This window comes from Ranitomeya variabilis, chromosome 2 (assembly GCF_051348905.1).
Source record: "Ranitomeya variabilis isolate aRanVar5 chromosome 2, aRanVar5.hap1, whole genome shotgun sequence".
NCBI lineage: Eukaryota > Metazoa > Chordata > Amphibia > Anura > Dendrobatidae > Ranitomeya > Ranitomeya variabilis.
The window spans coordinates 883,399,564-883,419,229 of record NC_135233.1 but is presented as its reverse complement, the minus strand read 5'-3'; the positions used below and the strand labels follow the sequence as shown (position 1 = coordinate 883,419,229).

The 19,666-nt window shown below is 46.3% G+C and overlaps 1 protein-coding gene across 1 annotated transcript in view; it reads right to left on the bottom strand.

Moving 5' to 3' along the window:
- The window catches only part of BDH1 (3-hydroxybutyrate dehydrogenase 1), a 94,366-nt gene that overhangs the window by 69,148 nt on the left and 5,552 nt on the right, over positions 1-19,666 (bottom strand). The window contains exon 3 of the mRNA XM_077290371.1: positions 6,496-6,556. Within this exon, the coding sequence (XP_077146486.1) occupies positions 6,496-6,556 (61 nt within the window). The remainder of the gene's footprint in view (positions 1-6,495; positions 6,557-19,666) is intronic.

Genomic DNA, 19,666 nt, shown 5'->3' with positions numbered 1-19,666 from the left:
TCATATATTTATACATTAACATAAGATCACCCCTTAGTCTTCGTTTTTCCAGAGACCGAGAATTCGGGTGGAAGAGGGGCCCCTGCGAAAGAAGGTCCGGAAAATCCGGAAGCCTCCACAGAACGTCCGAAAGCATGTTCACCAGTTCCGCATACCAGGCCCTGCGAGGCCAATCTGGAGCTACCAAGAGTATGGGGACCTCTTCTGTCTTGATCTTCTTTACGACCCTTGGGATCAAGGGGAGAGGCGGGAACAGATAGGGCATCTGGAACGGGGCCCACGAGATCACGAGGGCGTCAACTCCGACGGCCATCGGATCCCGAGATCTGGAGACATAGTTACATAGTTACATAGTTATTAAGGTTGAAGTAAGACTGTAAGTCCATCTAGTTCAACCCATAGCCTAACCTAACATGCCCTAACATGTTGATCCAGGGGAAGGCAAAAAAAACCCATGTGGCAAAGAGTAACTCCACCATGGGGAAAAAAATTCCTTCCCGACTCCACATACAGCAATCAGACTAGTTCCCTGGATCAACGCCTTATCAAGGAATCTAGTGTATATACCCTGTAACATTATACTTTTCCAGAAAGGTATCCAGTCCCCTCTTAAATTTAATTAATGAATCACTCATTACAACATCATACGGCAGAGAGTTCCATAGTCTCACTGCTCTTACAGTAAAGAATCCGCGTCTGTTATTATGCTTAAACCTTCTTTCCTCCAGACGTAGAGGATGCCCCCTTGTCCCTGTCTCAGGTCTATGATTAAAAAGATCATCAGAAAGGTCTTTGTACTGTCCCCTCATATATTTATACATTAACATAAGATCACCCCTTAGTCTTCGTTTTTCCAAACTAAATAGCCCCAAGTGTAATAACCTATCTTGGTATTGCAGACCCCTCAGTCCTCTAATAACCTTGGTCGCTCTTCTCTGCACCCGCTCCAGTTCAGCTATGTCTTTCTTATACACCGGAGACCAGAACTGTGCACAGTATTCTAAGTGTGGTCGAACTAGTGACTTGTATAGAGGTAAAATTATGTTCTCCTCATGAGCATCTATGCCTCTTTTAATACATCCCATTATTTTATTTGCCTTTGTAGCAGCTGCCTGACACTGGCCACTGAATATGAGTTTGTCATCCACCCATACACCCAGGTCTTTTTCATTGACGGTTTTGCCCAGAGTTTTAGAATTAAGCACATAGTTATACATCTTATTACTTCTACCCAAGTGCATGACCTTACATTTATCCCCATTAAAGCTCATTTGCCATTTATCAGCCCAAGCTTCTAGTTTACATAAATCATCCTGTAATATAAAATTGTCCTCCCCTGTATTGATTACCCTGCAGAGTTTAGTGTCATCTGCAAATATTGAAATTCTACTCTGAATGCCCCCTACAAGGTCATTAATAAATGTTAAAAAGAAGAGGGCCCAATACTGACCCCTGTGGTACCCCACTGCTAACCGTGACCCAGTCCGAGTGTGCTCCATTAATAACCACCCTTTGTTTCCTATCCCTGAGCCAGCTCTCAACCCACTTACACATATTTTCTCCTATCCCCATTACTCTCATTTTATGTAACAACCTTTTGTGTGGCACCGTATCAAAAGCTTTGGAAAAGTCCATATATACTACGTCCACTGGGTTCCCTTGGTCCAGTCCGGAACTTACCTCTTCATAGAAGCTGATCAAATTAGTCTGACATGAACGGTCCCTAGTAAACCCGTGCTGATACTGGGTCATGAGGTTATTCCTCTTCAGATACTCCAGCATAGCATCCCTTAGAATGCCCTCCAGGATTTTACCCACAGTAGAGGTTAAACTTACTGGCCTATAATTACCGAGTTCAGTTTTTGCCCCTTTTTTGAATATTGGCACCACATTTGCTATACGCCAGTCCTGTGGTACAGACCCTGTTATTATGGAGTCCTTAAAGATTAAAAATAATGGTCTATCAAGGACTGTACTTAGTTCCTGCAGTACTCGGGGGTGTATCCCATCCGGGCCTGGAGATTTGTCAATTTTAGTTATTTTTAGACGCCGCTGTACTTCCTGCTGGGTTAAGCAGGTGACATTTAATGGGGAATTATTATCACTAGTCATATTGGCTGCCATGGGATTTTCTTTTGTAAATACTGATGAAAAAAAGTCATTTAGCATATTGGCTTTTTCCTCATCCTCATCCACCATTTCACCCAGACTATTTTTAAGGGGGCCAACACTGTCATTTTTTAGTTTCTTACTATTTATATAGTTAAAGAATATTTTGGGATTATTTTTACTGGGTAACCTTGTTGTTTGCCCGGGAGGTCATCAAATCGACGTCTGGAACGCCCCATCGCTGGCAAATCTGGCTGAAGATTGCAGGAAGAAGAGACCACTCGCCCGCCACAATGCCCTGGCGACTTAGAAAGTCGGCTTCCCAATTGTCCATCCCTGGAATGTGGATGGCTGACAGAGAGGGAATGTGACCCTCTGCCCAACGGAGAATTCTTGCCACTTCCGTCATGACTTGACTGCTGCGAGTCCCTCCCTGATGGTTTATGTATGCCACGGCTGTGGCGTTGTCCGACTGAATGCGGACCGGCTTTCCCGAGAGGAGGGACTCCCAGCGGATGAGGGCTAGGAAGATGGCTCTGATTTCCAAGAGGTTGATAGGGAGGCACGCCTCCTGAGCAGTCCAGCGGCCCTGGGCTGTGAGATGGAGAAAGACCGCTCCCCAACCCTGGAGACTGGTGTCGGTGGTGATCACCTGCCAGCGGGGAGGGAGAAATGACCTCCCGCGCAGAATGGAGGAGGACAGCGTCCACCAAGATAGAGACTGCTTCACCTTGGAAGAGAGGCGAAACAGACGGTCCAGGAAAAGGGGGTTCCTGTCCCAGGCAGACAGAAGGACCAGCTGGAGGGGACGAGAGTGGAACTGAGCATAGGGAACCGCTTCCATAGAAGCGACCATCTTCCCCAGAACCCTCATGGCGAGACGGAGGGACAGAGGGTTCGGACCCTTTAAGGCTCTGACACCCCGAAGAAGGGAAAGAAACTTCTCCATGGGGAGGAAGACCTGAGCCTGAAAGGTGTCGAATTCCATGCCTAGGAACTCCAGACGCTGGACTGGAATCAAGGAAGACTTCTGGTAGTTGATTATCCAGCCGAGGCGAACCAGGGTGTCCAGAGTAAGCTGGAGGCTCTGGCTGCAATCCCGACGGGATGAGCCCTTGATCAAGAGGTCGTCGAGGTATGGGATTACCAAAATCGCTTTTGAGTGCAGAATGGCCATGACAGCTGCCATGACCTTGGTAAAGACCCTGGGAGCCGATGCCAGCCCAAAAGGTGAATCCGTAGATGGCGGTTCAATCGCTTGAGATCCAAAATCGGATGGAGAGAGCCGTCCTTTTTTGGAACCACGAACAGGTTTGAGTAAAAACCCGAAAACCGCTCGCAAAAAGGCACCGCCACTACGACTCCCGACGTGAGGAGCGAATCGACGGCCTGGAGAAGCCCTGAGAGATGAGAGGGCTGTTTGGGAGGACGAGAGAGGAGAAAACTGCTTCCTGGGGCGAAGAAAATTCTATTTTGTAGCCTGACGTGACGATCTCCCTGACCCAGGCGTTGTCGACTACTGAAAGCCAAACTTCTGAGAACAGAAGCAGGCGGCCTCCCACCCTGGAAGGATTTCCAGGTGGGGGCGACCCATCATTTATTAGCAAACCTGTGGCTCCGAGATCCAGATGGTTTTGCGGGGTGACTCTTAGCTCTCCAGTGCGGTGGGGACCTGAAAGAAGGCTTTCTTCGGTCCCCTTGTGAGGAGGAACGGTCCTGGTTGGGGTTTCCTGGGGAGGTAAAGGACCGAAAGGGACGAAAGGACTGGGGGCCCCTTCTGTTGAAGGGACGTTTTGGCTTGGACTGGGGTAAGGAGGTACTCTTACCACCCGCAGCATCCGAGATCATTTGATCCAGCTGCGTGCCGAAGAGTCTGGAGCCCTGGAAGGGCAGACCAGTGAGAGATTTCTTAGAGGCGGGGTCAGCGTTCCACGCCTTTAGCCAGAGAATCCGGCGAATGGCCACAATGTTGCCGTTAGCCCTGGTGGAACAGGCCGCCGCATCAAGTGAGGCATTCATGAGGTATTTTCCTGCCAGAGAAATCTGATCCGCCAAATCAGACAGTTCCTCAGTAGGAGCAGAGGCCAAAATGCCCCTGTGCAGGGTCTTGGCCCAGGCTGATACAGCCTTGGCTATCCATGATGAGGCGAAACTAGGGCAAAGGGAGGCTCCAGAGGCCTCAAATGCCGATTTTGCTAGCGTCTCGATCTGTCTGTCCGTGGGGTCCTTAAGGGAAGCTGCGTCCGGGATAGACAGAACAGTCTGTGAAGATAGCCTGGACACGGGCGGGTCAACCTTAGGAGACTCGGACCATTTGGAGACCAGGTCGGAGTGAAAAGGGTATAACATGTCTAGCTGTTTCCTGCCCGGGAAACGCTTACCAGGGTTTTCCCAGTGAGTGGAGGTAGTGCTGTCAAACTCCTTGTGATTAGGAAAAACCCTAGAGGGACGTTTAATCCGTTTAAACGCAACGGAGACGTCCTGAGAGCTTGCTTCATCCTCCTTAAGATCAAGCATCTGAATGATAGCTGAAATAAGGCTATTGACCATGTCCTGTGTTCCAGAAGTCTGATCTGCATCCGAGTCAGATTCCGACTGAGAGGTTACGTCAGACCCGATGTCCACCTGCGATGAAGGGGAACGGGCAGATAGGGGAATCCCGATGTGGCCCGGGGAACTGGAGGAGGATCTAGATAAAGTCCTTTTTCTGTCTCTTTTGTCCGGTCTGCCTCTGTGAGGGTCTAGGACAGGTGCGAGCGAATCGCCGTGTGAGGCGTTCGTGGCACTGGTGGCAGTAGAGAGAAGCGGGATACGTTCAAGTGCCTGGACCAGGGACTGAGACACCTTAGTCAGGTCAGACACTGATTGAGACATTGCAACAGCCCACTCCGGGGGAGGGGGGGTGCACTCGTCCCGGGACCTAGGAGCTTCCAGGGGAGCTGACATGGTGGGAGGAATGCAGGACGGGCAGAAAGGAGAAGGCTGACCTGAGGCCCACTTTTTCTTGCAGAGAGCGCAGGCGTAATGGATGGCCGTAGTGGCAAAGGCAGGAGCGGGGTCGGACATAGGTGGATATTACCTTGTCCAGGAGAGGAGAAATAATGCCAGGGGGAGTCCACGAGAGCAGTAGCGGTGAGCCTGCTGAGGAACAGCGACAGCGGAAGCCGCAGGAGCGTGTGCCTGTGTTCCCCCGAGGATTCTGTGTCCCACGCGGTGAGCAGACGCCGGCAGGAAGAGGCAGAAAGAGCGCGGAGACAGCGCGACGCTGTGGGCATGCACAAGCGCTGAAACTGGACTCCCGGCAGCAATAATGCCGGCCGCCACAAGAGGGCGCGTGAGCGCCGAATGAATGAAAGGAGAGCGGGAGAAAGAGAAGAAAAAAAAATGGCGGGCGCACGCGCCCGCAGGTTTAACTAAAAAGGGAGGGAAATGCCAGCGAGACCCGCGGCAATTGTGTATCCCATTCCCCGAAATTGCAGCCGCCATCTTTAGAACGCCCCCAGCAGGAGACCCTTGAAAAGGGTATAAAACATGCAGCCGGTAAGATAAGGGAAATAGCTTGTCGGGGGCGCCGGGATGCCGGAGGGGGGCCGGGATGCCGGGGGGATTTGGAGGGGAGCGTACTGTTGCTTGAAGGCTCCCTACCTGGTGATGAGGACGCATCAGGATCCCTAGAAGAGTAGAGGGTCCTGGAAGAAGTCCTCCTTCCCGCGCCGCAAGTCCCGGCGCAGACCCCTGACCAGGGGGAGAGGGTCACTGGAAGTGACCGCCGTCTTCCTCTCAGCCCTCTCCGGGGCGAGGGGTGAGGAGGGGGAGGGGAAACGGGCAGGACTGGCCACCGAGGAAAGGTCACCCTGAACACCCAAATGGGTGACAGGGGACAAAGTCCAGCCCAGCGGGTCCGAGAGGGTGCGATGTGGGTGATACCACACTGCTCTCTCGGTCACTCAAAGTGGGGAAAACAGGGTGAGAAAAACTGCACCCTGTTACCCTGAAGAAAGAGTCTGAAAGAGAAAGGAGAAATGGTTAATACACACAACAAAACCCTGTAAAAGAAAATGCGGATCTGGTGTTAGATCCAGGTCCGCCTCCTACAGACACTAAGCAAAAACTGAGTTGCCTGGTGCCTGTCGGAGGGTGTATACTGCCGGGGAGGAGCTACTTCTTCTTTATTTGCATAGTGTCAGCCTCCTAGTGACAGCAGCATACACCCATGGTTACTTGTGTCCCCCAATGAAGCGAGAAAGAAAGTATAATTTCAGTATAAGGGAAAATTTAGTCAGAGTTGTCTACAATGTAGTAAGTAATAAACAGCATGTGAAACAAGACACTTATCTGGGAAACATAAATGTGGAGGGAATAGATATACGTGTACTACGTACATACCCCTTCGGGTTGACTTGCATAGGAACAGTTCGGCACAACGGAAGACAACTTTTGCAGAAATCTAAGAAGTTTGAAAAAGAAAACAGAAATCCAACTATCAAATACATTTAACTTAAAAATTCAAAAATGTTTACAGAATAAGGAACCTGATAAATAAATGTGGAAGTGGGTAGCACATAATTCCAGTATGATATTTTGTTTTTACGTTTCCTGTACTAAATGTTTTTATTTTGTCCATGCAGCAAAAGAGAAAAAAGTGCAACTCATCGTCCTTAAAATTCACTTTATTTTGGCAATTTTAAAACATCCTGACCTGTTGAAGTGCCTGTGCGTGAAACGATCGTCGTCCAGTTCTTTGTTCCATCGACTACTCTCCTGGCCTAGATGTTTTAAAATTACCGAAATAAAGTAAATTTTAAGGACGGTGAGTGCCACTCTTTTCTCTTTTGCTGCATGGACATTTGCATTGTTTTTTTCTATGAGTGAGCACCCAGGAGTCTGATTTGGGCCGCCATAAGCACACTGGATATTTAAAAAAAAAAAAAAAAAAAAAGCCAAGCACAAAGTGTTGCGGATCATTTTTTCATTGTCTGTTTTTTATTTTTGTGTCATACTTCTTCACTCGTTAATGAACACTGCCATATTACGCATATGTTTTGTATGGTTATATGATGGTTTTTTTTTCTAAAATTGCCTGATATCAGAGATCAATCGGGCCAAAATAGACAAGACAGACATACATGCCTCAGGGTATACTTTCCTTAACAACGCCGCCCTATGGGTGACATATCCTACTAAATGCCTGTATGTCGTGATATGTCGATGTCCTGTACTGGGAGATTTTCTTAGCTTAGACGATATACAGATATCACTAATGTGATCTGAACACAGACTTATGGTAAGCTCACATTAGCGTTTAAGTCCCCAGCGTGGGGCTGCGGACTTCTTTCCTTAAGCTCCGCCTACTTCCTACGTACCTATCTTTAACACTGCATATGCAGGGACATGCGTTGTATGCGGATGTGTCTGCCTGCGTCGTTTTGACATGCCCGACGAATGCAAGAAAATGCAACATGTTGCGTTCAGCGGGCATGTCAAAACACCGCACACGGACGTATCCGCATACAACGCATGTCCCTGTGTACCCAATGTTAAAGATAGGTACGCAGGACGCATGCGGAAGTAGGTGGAGCTAAGGAAAGAAGTCCGCAGCACCACACTGCGGACTGAAACGCTAATGTGAACCCGGCCTTATAAAGAAAGGAAAAGGAGCAAGAAGTGAAAAGCAGCCAACAAATGAAGGATAGGGCTGAGTGATCTGAGCATGCATGTCCAACTTGCAACTCTATAGCAAAAAATGGGTAAAATGCAAATAGCGAGTGCCCTATGGACTCTGCATTGTCAGAAAACTTGCTACCTAGACATTTGTTTGTATTAAAGAGCATCTGTCAGTAGGATCAATCCTCCTAAGCCATCTATATGGCCATGCAGGTCATAGGAAGATGAATAAAATGATATCTGAGCTCTGACTGTTGTGAATTAGACTTTTTGGCTCCCTCTTGTGGTTACTAGTGATATTACTCTGGGAGTTTCTTCCCTCAGTTTGCACCCACCTGGGCCGTTAGTCCAGGGGTGTTGCTATATAAACTTCCTGGATCCTTAGTCCAGTGCCTGGCATCGTTGTAATCAGATCCTTTCTGTTTGCTCCTATCTGCTGGTCCCGGTTCGTGCTAAATTAAGCTAAGTCCTGCTTCTTTGTTTTTTGGGTTATTTGCTTGCTCTCATTTTTGTCCAGCTTGTACTAAATGTGATTCCTGACCTTGCTGGAAGCTCTAGGGGGCTGGTGTTCTCCCCCCGGGCCGTTAGACGGTTCGGGGGTTCTTGAATTTCCAGCGTGGATATTTTTGATAGGGTTTTTGCTGACCATATAAGTTATCTTACTATATTCTGCTATTAGCTAGTGGGCCTCTCTTTGCTAAATACCTAGCTCATTCTTACGTTTGTCTTTTCCTCTTACCTCACCGTTATTTGTTGGGGGCTTGTATCCAACTTTTGGGGTCTTTTCTCTGGAGGCAAGAAAGGTCTTTCTTTTCCCTTTTAGGGTTAGTTAGTTCTCCGGCTGGCGCGAGACGTCTAGAATCAACGTAGGCACGTTCCCGGCTGCTGTTATTTGTGGTGCTAGGATTAGATATATGGTCAGCCCAGTTACCACTGCCCTATGAGCTGGTTTTTGTGTTTGCAGACTTAGTAAATATTTCTGAGACCCTCTGCCATTGGGGTCATAACAGTATGCCAGGCCAACATTGAATGTTTATGCATTGCAGAAGTGGGATAATAAGAAAGGAAATTCTGAGTTTTTTTTTTTTTTCCTCTCTTTCTCCCCTTTACCTTTGAATGGCTTGTGCTTGCTGCAGACATGAATGTTCAGACCTTGATTACAAGTGTAGACCAGCTTGCTGCTCGTGTGCAGGGCATACAAGATTTTGTTACCAGTAGTCCTATGTCTGAACCTAAAATACCTATTCCTGAACTGTTTTCTGGAGACCGATTTAGGTTTAGGAATTTCAAGAATAATTGTAAAATTGTTTCTTTCTCTGAGAACCCGTTCATCTGGAGATTCAGCTCAGCAAGTTAAAATTGTTATTTCTTTTTTACGGGGCGACCCTCAGGATTGGGCTTTCTCGCTAGCGCCAGGAGATCCGGCATTGGCAAATATTGATGCGTTTTTTCTGGCGCTCGGATTGCTTTACGAGGAACCCAATCTTGAAGTTCAGGCAGAAAAAGCCTTGCTGGCTATTTCTCAGGGCCAGGATGAAGCTGAAGTGTATTGCCAAAAATTTCGGAAATGGTCCGTGCTTACTCAGTGGAATGAGTGTGCTCTGGCCGCAAATTTCAGAAATGGCCTTTCTGAAGCCATTAAGAATGTGATGGTGGGTTTCCCCATTCCTACAAGTCTGAATGATTCCATGGCGCTGGCTATTCAAATTGACCGGCATTTGCGGGAGCGCAAAACCGCTAATCCTCTGGTGGTGTTGTCTGAACAAACACCTGATTTGATGCAATGTGATAGAATTCAGACTAGAAATGAGCGGAAAAATCATAGACGTCAGAATGGGTTGTGTTTTTACTGTGGTGATTCTACACATGTTATATCAGCATGCTCTAAACGCCTAACAAGGGTTGTTAGTCCTGTCGCCATTGGTAATTTGCAACCTAAATTTATTTTGTCTGTGACTTTAATTTGCTCATTGTCTTCTTACCCTGTTATGGCGTTTGTGGATTCAGGTGCTGCCCTGAGTCTTATGGATCTGTCATTTGCCAAGCGCTGTGGTTTTGTTCTTGAACCGTTGGTAAATCCTATTCCTCTTAGAGGTATTGATGCTACGCCATTGGCGGAAAATAAACCGCAGTTTTGGACGCAGGTAACCATGTGCATGACTCCTGAACATCGGGAGGTGATTCGTTTTCTTGTTCTGCATAAAATGCATGATTTGGTCGTTTTGGGGCTGCCATGGTTACAGACCCACAATCCAGTCTTGGATTGGAAGGCAATGTCTGTGTCAAGTTGGGGCTGTCAGGGAATTCATGCTGATTCCCCGCCGGTGTCTATTGCTTCCTCTACTCCTTCGGAAGTTCCTGAGTATTTGTCTGATTATCAGGATGTGTTCAGCGAGTCCAGATCCGGTGCTCTGCCTCCTCATAGGGACTGTGACTGCGCCATAGATTTGATTCCAGGTAGTAAATTTCCTAAGGGAAGATTATTTAATCTGTCTGTACCTGAGCATGCCGCAATGCGTTCGTATATCAAGGAGTCTCTGGAGAAGGGGCATATCCGTCCATCCTCTTCCCCTCTTGGTGCGGGATTCTTTTTTGTGGCCAAGAAGGACGGATCTTTGAGACCTTGTATTGACTATCGGCTTCTGAATAAAATCACTGTTAAATTTCAGTATCCTTTGCCTCTGTTGTCGGACTTGTTTGCCCGGATTAAAGGTGCCAAGTGGTTCACCAAGATAGATCTTCGTGGTGCGTACAACCTTGTGCGCATTAAGCAAGGAGATGAATGGAAAACTGCATTTAATACGCCCGAAGGTCATTTTGAGTACTTGGTGATGCCTTTTGGGCTCTCTAATGCTCCCTCAGTGTTTCAGTCCTTTATGCATGATATTTTCCGGAAGTATCTGGATAAATTTATGATTGTTTATCTGGATGATATTCTGGTTTTCTCTGAAGATTGGGACTCACATGTGGAGCAGGTCAGGATGGTGTTTCAGGTTTTGCGTGAGAATGCTTTGTTTGTTAAGGGCTCAAAGTGTCTCTTTGGAGTACAGAAGGTTCCCTTTTTGGGGTTTATTTTTTCCCCTTCTGCTGTGGAGATGGACCCAGTCAAGGTCCGAGCTATTCATGAGTGGACTCAACCCACGTCAGTTAAGAGTCTTCAGAAGTTCTTGGGTTTTGCTAACTTCTACCGTCGTTTTATCGCTAATTTTTCTAGCGTTGTTAAACCTTTGACGGATATGACCAAGAAAGGTTCTGATGTTGCTAACTGGGCTCCTGCAGCCGTGGAGGCGTTCCAGGAGTTGAAACGCCGGTTTACTTCGGCGCCTGTTTTGTGCCAGCCTGATGTCTCACTTCCCTTTCAGGTCGAGGTGGATGCTTCTGAGATTGGGGCAGGGGCCGTTTTGTCACAGAGAGGCCCTGGTTGCTCGGTAATGAGACCATGTGCTTTCTTCTCTAGGAAGTTTTCACCTGCAGAGCAGAATTATGATGTTGGCAATCGGGAGTTGCTGGCCATGAAGTGGGCATTTGAGGAGTGGCGTCATTGGCTCGAGGGTGCTAAGCATCGTGTGGTGGTCTTGACTGATCACAAAAATCTGATGTATCTCGAGTCTGCTAAACGCCTGAATCCTAGACAGGCCCGCTGGTCATTGTTTTTCTCCCGTTTTGACTTTGTGGTCTCGTATTTACCAGGTTCAAAGAATGTGAAGGCTGATGCTCTTTCAAGGAGCTTTGTGCCTGACTCTCCTGGAGTCGCAGAACCAGTTGGTATTCTCAAAGAGGGAGTTATTTTGTCAGCCATTTCTCCTGATTTGCGACGCGTGTTGCAGAGATTTCAGGCTGGTAGACCTGACTCTTGTCCACCTGACAGACTGTTTGTTCCTGATAAGTGGACCAGCAGAGTCATTTCCGAGGTTCATTCCTCGGTGTTGGCAGGTCATCCGGGAATTTTTGGCACCAGAGATCTGGTGGCTAGGTCCTTTTGGTGGCCTTCCTTGTCACGGGATGTGCGGTCATTTGTGCAGTCCTGTGGGACTTGTGCTCGAGTTAAGCCTTGCTGTTCTCGTGCCAGCGGGTTGCTCTTGCCCTTGCCTGTCCCGAAGAGGCCTTGGACACACATTTCCATGGATTTCATTTCTGATCTCCCGGTGTCTCAGGGTATGTCTGTCATCTGGGTGGTATGTGATCGCTTTTCGAAAATGGTCCATTTGGTGCCTTTGCCTAAGCTGCCTTCCTCTTCCGATCTGGTTCCTGTGTTCTTTCAGAATGTGGTTCGCTTACACGGCATTCCTGAGAATATTGTGTCTGACAGAGGATCCCAGTTTGTTTCCAGGTTCTGGCGATCCTTTTGTGCTAGGATGGGCATTGATTTGTCGTTCTCGTCTGTCTTTCATCCTCAGACTAATGGACAAACGGAGCGAACTAATCAGACTCTGGAGGCTTATTTGAGGTGTTTTGTTTCGGCAGATCAGGATGATTGGGTGACCTTCTTGCCGTTGGCTGAGTTTGCCCTTAATAATCGGGCTAGTTCCGCTACTTTGGTTTTGCCATTTTTCTGCAACTCTGGTTTCCATCCTCGTTTTTCCTCGGGACATGTGGAGCCTTCTGACTGTCCTGGGGTAGATTCTGTGGTGGATAGGTTGCAGCAGATCTGGAATCATGTGGTGGACAACTTAAAATTGTCACAGGAGAAGGCTCAGCGTTTTGCCAACCGCCGCCGTGGTGTGGGTCCCCGACTTCGTGTTGGGCATTTGGTGTGGCTGTCTTCTCGATTTGTTCCTATGAAGGTCTCCTCTCCTAAATTTAAGCCTCGCTTCATCGGTCCTTACAAGATATTGGAAATCCTTAATCCAGTGTCCTTTCGCTTGGATCTTCCGGTGTCGTTTGCCATTCACAACGTGTTCCATAGGTCCTTGTTGCGACGCTACGTTGTGCCTGTGGTTCCTTCTGCTGAGCCTCCTGCTCCGGTGTTGGTTGAGGGCGAGTTGGAGTACGTGGTGGAGAAGATCTTGGATTCTCGTCTCTCCAGACGGAGACTTCAGTATCTGGTCAAGTGGAAGGGCTATGGTCAGGAGGATAATTCCTGGGTGGTTGCCTCTGACGTGCATGCGGCCGATTTAGTTCGTGCCTTTCACGCTGCTCATCCTGATCGCCCTGGTGGTCTTGGCGAGGGTTCGGTGACCCCTCCTTAAGGGGGGGGTACTGTTGTGAATTAGACTTTTTGGCTCCCTCTTGTGGTTACTAGTGATATTACTCTGGGAGTTTCTTCCCTCAAGTTTGCACCCACCTGGGCCGTTAGTCCAGGGGTGTTGCTATAAAAACTTCCTGGATCCTTAGTCCAGTGCCTGGCATCGTTGTTATCAGATCCTTTCTGTTTGCTCCTATCTGCTGGTCCTGGTTCGTGATAAATTAAGTCCTGCTTCTTTGTTTTTTGGGTTATTTGCTTGCTCTCATTTTTGTCCAGCTTGTACTAAATGTGATTCCTGACCTTGCTGGAAGCTCTAGGGGGCTGGTGTTCTCCCCCCGGGCCGTTAGACGGTTCGGGGGGTTCTTGAATTTCCAGCGTGGATATTTTTGATAGGGTTTTTGCTGACCATATAAGTTATCTTACTATATTCTGCTATTAGCTAGTGGGCCTCTCTTTGCTAAATACCTAGCTCATTCTTACGTTTGTCTTTTCCTCTTACCTCACCGTTATTATTTGTTGGGGGCTTGTATCCAACTTTTGGGGTCTTTTCTCTGGAGGCAAGAAAGGTCTTTCTTTTCCCTTTTAGGGTTAGTTAGTTCTCCGGCTGGCGCGAGACGTCTAGAATCAACGTAGGCACGTTCCCGGCTGCTGTTATTTGTGGTGCTAGGATTAGATATATGGTCAGCCCAGTTACCACTGCCCTATGAGCTGGTTTTTGTGTTTGCAGACTTAGTAAATATTTCTGAGACCCTCTGCCATTGGGGTCATAACATCTGACGTCTTATTCCAGAGAAATCCACATTCTTCTTATATGCAAATGAGCTGTTCAGAATTATAGGCCGGATACTGATCTACATGAGAATCTGCCTCTAGAGATCATTTTATATGAAAATTGACCTTGCAGGTGGCGGTAATCAACTCTACCTGCCCATAAATTGTAGGTTTAGCCCAGAGTGACATGTTTTGTCCATAGTTGTAGGCTGGTGGCCCAAGAGTGGCATGTACGGTAGAGTAGGACCCATCAGAGGGAGATCACCTTGCTGTGGTTGATGGGCACACATGAATTGGCCAATTTATACGCTAAGAATCTTCATTTCATCTATTACTGTAAGTTTTATGAAAAAAAAAATTTGTGAAAAAATTTGTGAAAAAATATTTCTGAGAAGTATAATTCATATTGAATATTTGTCTGTGTTTTCACATGGCCTAGATTCATGTACATGTGTTGCTGTGTTTTTTTATCTATATAATGTTAAAGATAGGTACGCAGGCCGCATGCCGGCCGTATGCAGAAGTAGGCGGAGCTAGAGGCGGAGGTGCGGCCGAGGGCGGGGCTACACGGAGGAAGTCCGCAGCCCTCCGCAGCTCCTCCAAACGCTAATGTGAAACCGGCCTAAGTGATACATCGTTGGATTCAGCTTCTCTTTGCCTACATCATGCTGCTCTCAGATGAGGTAGCAAAAACCTTCGACTGATTCCCTTAAAAAAAACAATGAGGGTGCATACAGTGAGGGTATATGGTTTGAAATTTACGTGATAGTGTGTGTGTGAGAGTGTGTGTGTGTGTGAGAGTGTGTGTGTGTGTGAGTGTATATGTGAGAGAGTGTGTGTGTGAGTGTGTGTGTGTGAGAGAGTGTGAGAGTGTGTGTGTGTGTGAGTGTATATGTGAGAGAGTGTGTGTGTGAGAGTGTGTGTGTGTGTGAGAGAGAGTGTGAGAGTGTGTGTGTGTGTGTGAGTGTATATGTGAGAGAGTGTGTGTGTGAGTGTGTGTGTGTGTGTGAGAGAGTGTGAGAGTGTGTGTGTGTGTGTGTGTGTGTGTGTGTGTGTGTGTGTGTGTGTGTGTGTGTGTGTGTGTGTGTATATATATATTATAGATGTATTTATATTATAGAACAGAAAATTATAGACAAACTATTGAAAAAACAAATACAAATATAATATCAATAATGATTCACATACAACATAAAATCAAGTAGTAATCAATACAAAATTGTTTTTCTACTCTGGAAGCGCTTTCTACTGAGCACAGTCTACAGGGCTTTTGTAATGCTAGTCACTACTTACAGACAAGCCGTGAAGCTGGGTAGTCAAGAGATCTGGGGTCAGGTACCAACAGGGCTCATCATAAACAAAAAGCGTAAGGCAAAGACATGGTCAGGTCAAAGTCCGAATTCCAGGAAGGTAGCGGATCAAGACAAAGGGGCTAAGCAAACGGATGGTCAAAGGCAAGATGCAAGGTCAGGCAGCAATAGATCATAGACAGATTGCAGGCGAATATGGTAAACATGCACTACTGAGATAAGGCTACAAGTGGCAGTAGTCAGAGGCAGTCAGCCAGCTAAACAGCCAGGGAATCACACAGAACAGGAGACACCAGTAGAAAACCCAGCACGCCCTGGCCCTGACTGTCACTCACAATACCAAAAGCTCAGCATGCCCCAGGCCTCAGATTGGACGGCTGAGCTGTCTATCACAATACTGACCGGAATTTTGACAGTTTTAATTGCTAAAGATACAAATATCTGTGCCATGTGGCTAAGGATGTGTACACATACTGCTGCTTGCCGCGCTGCTCCCCTGTAGTGAAATAGTGGTTGCACGATTTTGTTTCACAAAGAAAATGTCCATTGACCTGCTGTGGGTGTATAAATTTTCTGCGGCATGGAAACTGATGACGTCCTAGTTTCATCTAGTGCTGTCCTTTTTACACTGGTTATTTGATAGGAGACGCTTGAGAGACGTCCATCAGTTTTTTGTAGCATACACTAAAAACTGATGAAGTACTGATAAAAAAGGTAAAATGGAACCTAACCAGACACAGATGAAATTCTGATCCAGTACACTGATGAAAATCAGTCTCTCTTCTTGATCACAAGAAGGAAAAAAAAAAAAATCTGTGAAGTCTCAGTGACGTTTATGCCGTTGTTAATTGTAGTCACACAAGTCTAAGAGACAGTGTACGCCATGGACACATTTACGTAGCTAACGTGGTTGAAAATAGACAAATCAGGTTAAATGTAGGAATAGGAAAGGATAAAAGGATCCTTGTGCATACAACCACCATGTTGTAAATACACATGGAGTTCGCTCCACAAAGAAGTAATCTTTACCTCCTGATCCCAGTTGTCGATCCACTGGGTTAAACATTCGAAAAGTTATGATTGTTTATGTTCCATAAAGCCAATTCGATGATAAAACACCATATTAGCCATGATATATACTAAAATCAGCATATGACAAGCAAAGTGTGCACTGGAGACAAAATCTGTAGGAGGAAGGTGGATTCCCCAAAAAATATATTATAGTAGCATTGTTCAGGTAGCCCGTCCACTCCCCAATGTAAATTATATTGAGAAACAATAGCGATGTGTCCTTGCTAAAGTTATATAAATGACTTGTTATGTACTGTCCCACAAACTGTTAAGTACTCACATAAATAGGTGAAAAGCTGAAGCACTAACAGATCTTGGTTAGATATTACTCAAGGCTGGGCACCAACCAGTGGTTGCGAGGTAGTATCAACTTTTAAATGTGTATTTAATTTTAACTGACACAAAAAGAACCAAGTAGATTTAAGGGGGTTATCCAGGACTACATTTTTTTTACTATGGTCCTAAAAATGAACAGGCAGCTAGTTGCTCACTACCTGCCTGTTGTGCCTTGTCCTGGCTCAGAGCACTCACCGACCCCTCCTCATTCAGCTGCTCCATGTAAAAAAACAAAAATATGAACAGGACTATGAGCTGGTAGATGTGCACAGTGTAAGAGCTCATTCACACTGTGGCCATTTCACAGACAAAACCCAAGAAAAGAAAGGGAAAAAAAACAAAATGAGCATATAACTTACAGCAAGTAAATAATAATGCATATAAATAATAAGGGGTCCTAACCTGTCTCTAGTATTAAAACCTTACCATGTGTCAAACGACATCTTCATGGATGGGGGTCTCAGTCAGAGCCATGTCCTGCTCTGCCCTTATCCACATTGATGTCATTTGACACATGGTACCCTATATTATTGACATGTACATACTATTATTAATTAGAGTGGGTACGAAAAGTAATCAGACCCCTTTAAATTTTTCACTATGGTTTCATTGCAGCCATTTGGTAAATTCAAAAAAGCTCATTTTTTCACATTAATGTACACTCTGCACCCCATCTTCACTACATTTTTGCAAATTTAATAAAGAAAAACTGAAATATCACATGGTCCTAAGCATGCAGGCCCTTTGCTGAGACACTCATATTTAAGTCACATGCTGTCCATTTCATTCTGATCCTACTGGAGATGGTTCTACTCCTTCATCGGAGTCCAGCTGTGTTTAATTAAGCTGATAGAACTTGATTTGGAAAGGCACACATCTGTCTATATAAGACCTCACAGCTCACAGTGCATGTCAGACCAAATGAGAATCATGAGGTCAAAGGAACTGGCCAAGAAGCTCAGAGACAGAATTGTGGCAAGGCACAGATCTGGCCATAGTTACAACAGAATTTCTGCAGTACCCAAGGATCCTAAGAGCACAGTGGCCTCCATAATCCTTAAATGGATGAAGTTTGGGACCACCAGAAGTCTTCCTAGACCTGGAAATCCAGCCAAACTGAGTAATCGTGGGAGAAGAGCCTTGGTGAGAAAGGTAAAGAAGAACCCCAAGATCACGGTGGCTGAGCTCCAGAGATGCAGTAGGGAGATGGGAGAAAGTTCCACAAAGTCAACTCTCACTGTAGCCCTCCACCAGTCTGGCCTTTATGGCAGAGTGGCCCGATGGAAGCCTCTCCGCAGTGCAAGATATATGAAAGCCCATACGGAGTTTGCTAAAAAACACATGAATGACTCCCAGACTATGAGAAATACGATTCTCTGGTCTGGTGAGATGAAGATAGACCTTTTAGGTGATAATTCTTAGCAGTATGTGTGGAGAAAACCAGGCACTGCTCATCACCTGCCCAATACAATCCCAACAGTGAAACATGGTGGTGGCAGCATCATGCTATGGGGGTGTTTTTCAGCTGCAGGGACAGGATGACTTGTTGTCATTGAAGAAAACATGAATGCGGCCAAGTACAGAGATATCCTGGATGAAAACCTATTCCAGAATGCTCTGGACCTCAGATTTGGCCAACGGTTCACCTTCCACCAAGACAATGACCCTACGCAGACACTAAAATAACAAAGCAGTGGCTTCAGAACAACTCTGTGACCATTCTTGACTGGCCCAGCCAGAGTCCTGACCTAAACCCAATTGAGCATCTCTGGAGAGACCAGAAAATGGCTGTCCACCAACGTACACCATCCAATCTGATAGAACTGGAGAGGATCTGCAAGGAACAATGGCAGAGGATCCCCAAATCCAGGTGTGAAAAACTCGGTGCATCATTCCCAAGAAGAGTCATGGCTGTACTTGCTCAAAAGGGTGCTTCTACCCAATACTGAGCAAAGGGTCTGAATACTTATGACCATATGATATTTCAGTTTTTTTTTTAACATGCAAAAAGTACTACATTTGTTTTTTTTCAGTCAAGATGGGGTGCAGAGTGTACATTAATGAGAAAAAGAACTTTTTTGAATGGCTGCAATGAAACAAAGAGTGAAAAAATAAAGGGGTATGAATACTTTCTGCACCAACTGTACTTATTTACTTGCTGTAGGGTATAAGTGCGGAGCCCTGCAAAGTCAGGTGTCACAAATGTGAACTCTGATGGTGTGAGAAGCCAGCTCTTCAGCCATTTTTACACACACACACACACACACACACACACACACACACACACACACACGTAATTAGTGTAAGGGCTATTGTGAAGTCTGGTGGGTAGAAGCTCCTACAGGAGAACTACCGAGTCCAGGAGAAGCAACCCTGCACCCCTGAGATTGGGTACTGCTGGAGATCAAGGAGGCCAGCCAGTGCCTTCGCTGTGGTCACTGTCGGGACTCCAGTAAAATCTGTGCAGCCGCATGGGACATAGTGTCCTCTGCAGTTTAGGAAGTGCCGAACTGCCAGACGACATATTTTAGGTATCAGACGATAGATGACTTAATATGATCCTGAGATCGAAATGGTGGGAAGAGAGCTGAGGTTCTTTCTGGTAAGCCTGAGGTGCTGTGGATGCCAAGGTCCAGGCTGAGAGGAGACATTTTAGTGCACATATGGTGCTATATGCAGCGGGAGTGCTGACAAAAGCTGGGTCCATCACACCATGAGGGGCTGTTGGCTCAGTGTAATGGAAGGTCTCTGGAGGAAATTGTGGCACCTAAATGAGTATGAGTTTTATGGTTTAGGATCCCTAGTTGGTAAATCAATAATTGTCAGTTTTCTATCCCATTAGGTATAATGTTTGTGAGGTAATTCTGCTGATCACTCGAGGGAGCTCGGCCTTAACCTTAGTAACAGTGGCTCGTGATCCTTGATTGGCTGAGTCATCTGACTGGACCATGGACGCTATTCTGGCAGCAGTGGACTAGTTATATGCCCTCAGGGATCTGGATCACCTCAGCAGCTGTTTAGCATCTGGAAGAGATACACCCACCCGCGCCTTTGTGAATTTTCAGTTCATCTTTTTATGTCATCTGGTTTTATTGGAGGGATAAATTAACCCATGTTTTTGGGTGCTTTTTGGAAGTATTTTGTTTAGTCAAGTCTGCGACTAAACTGATTGAGTTGTTTTAGGTGCTTAATTTAATAAACAGTATTTTAATGATATATA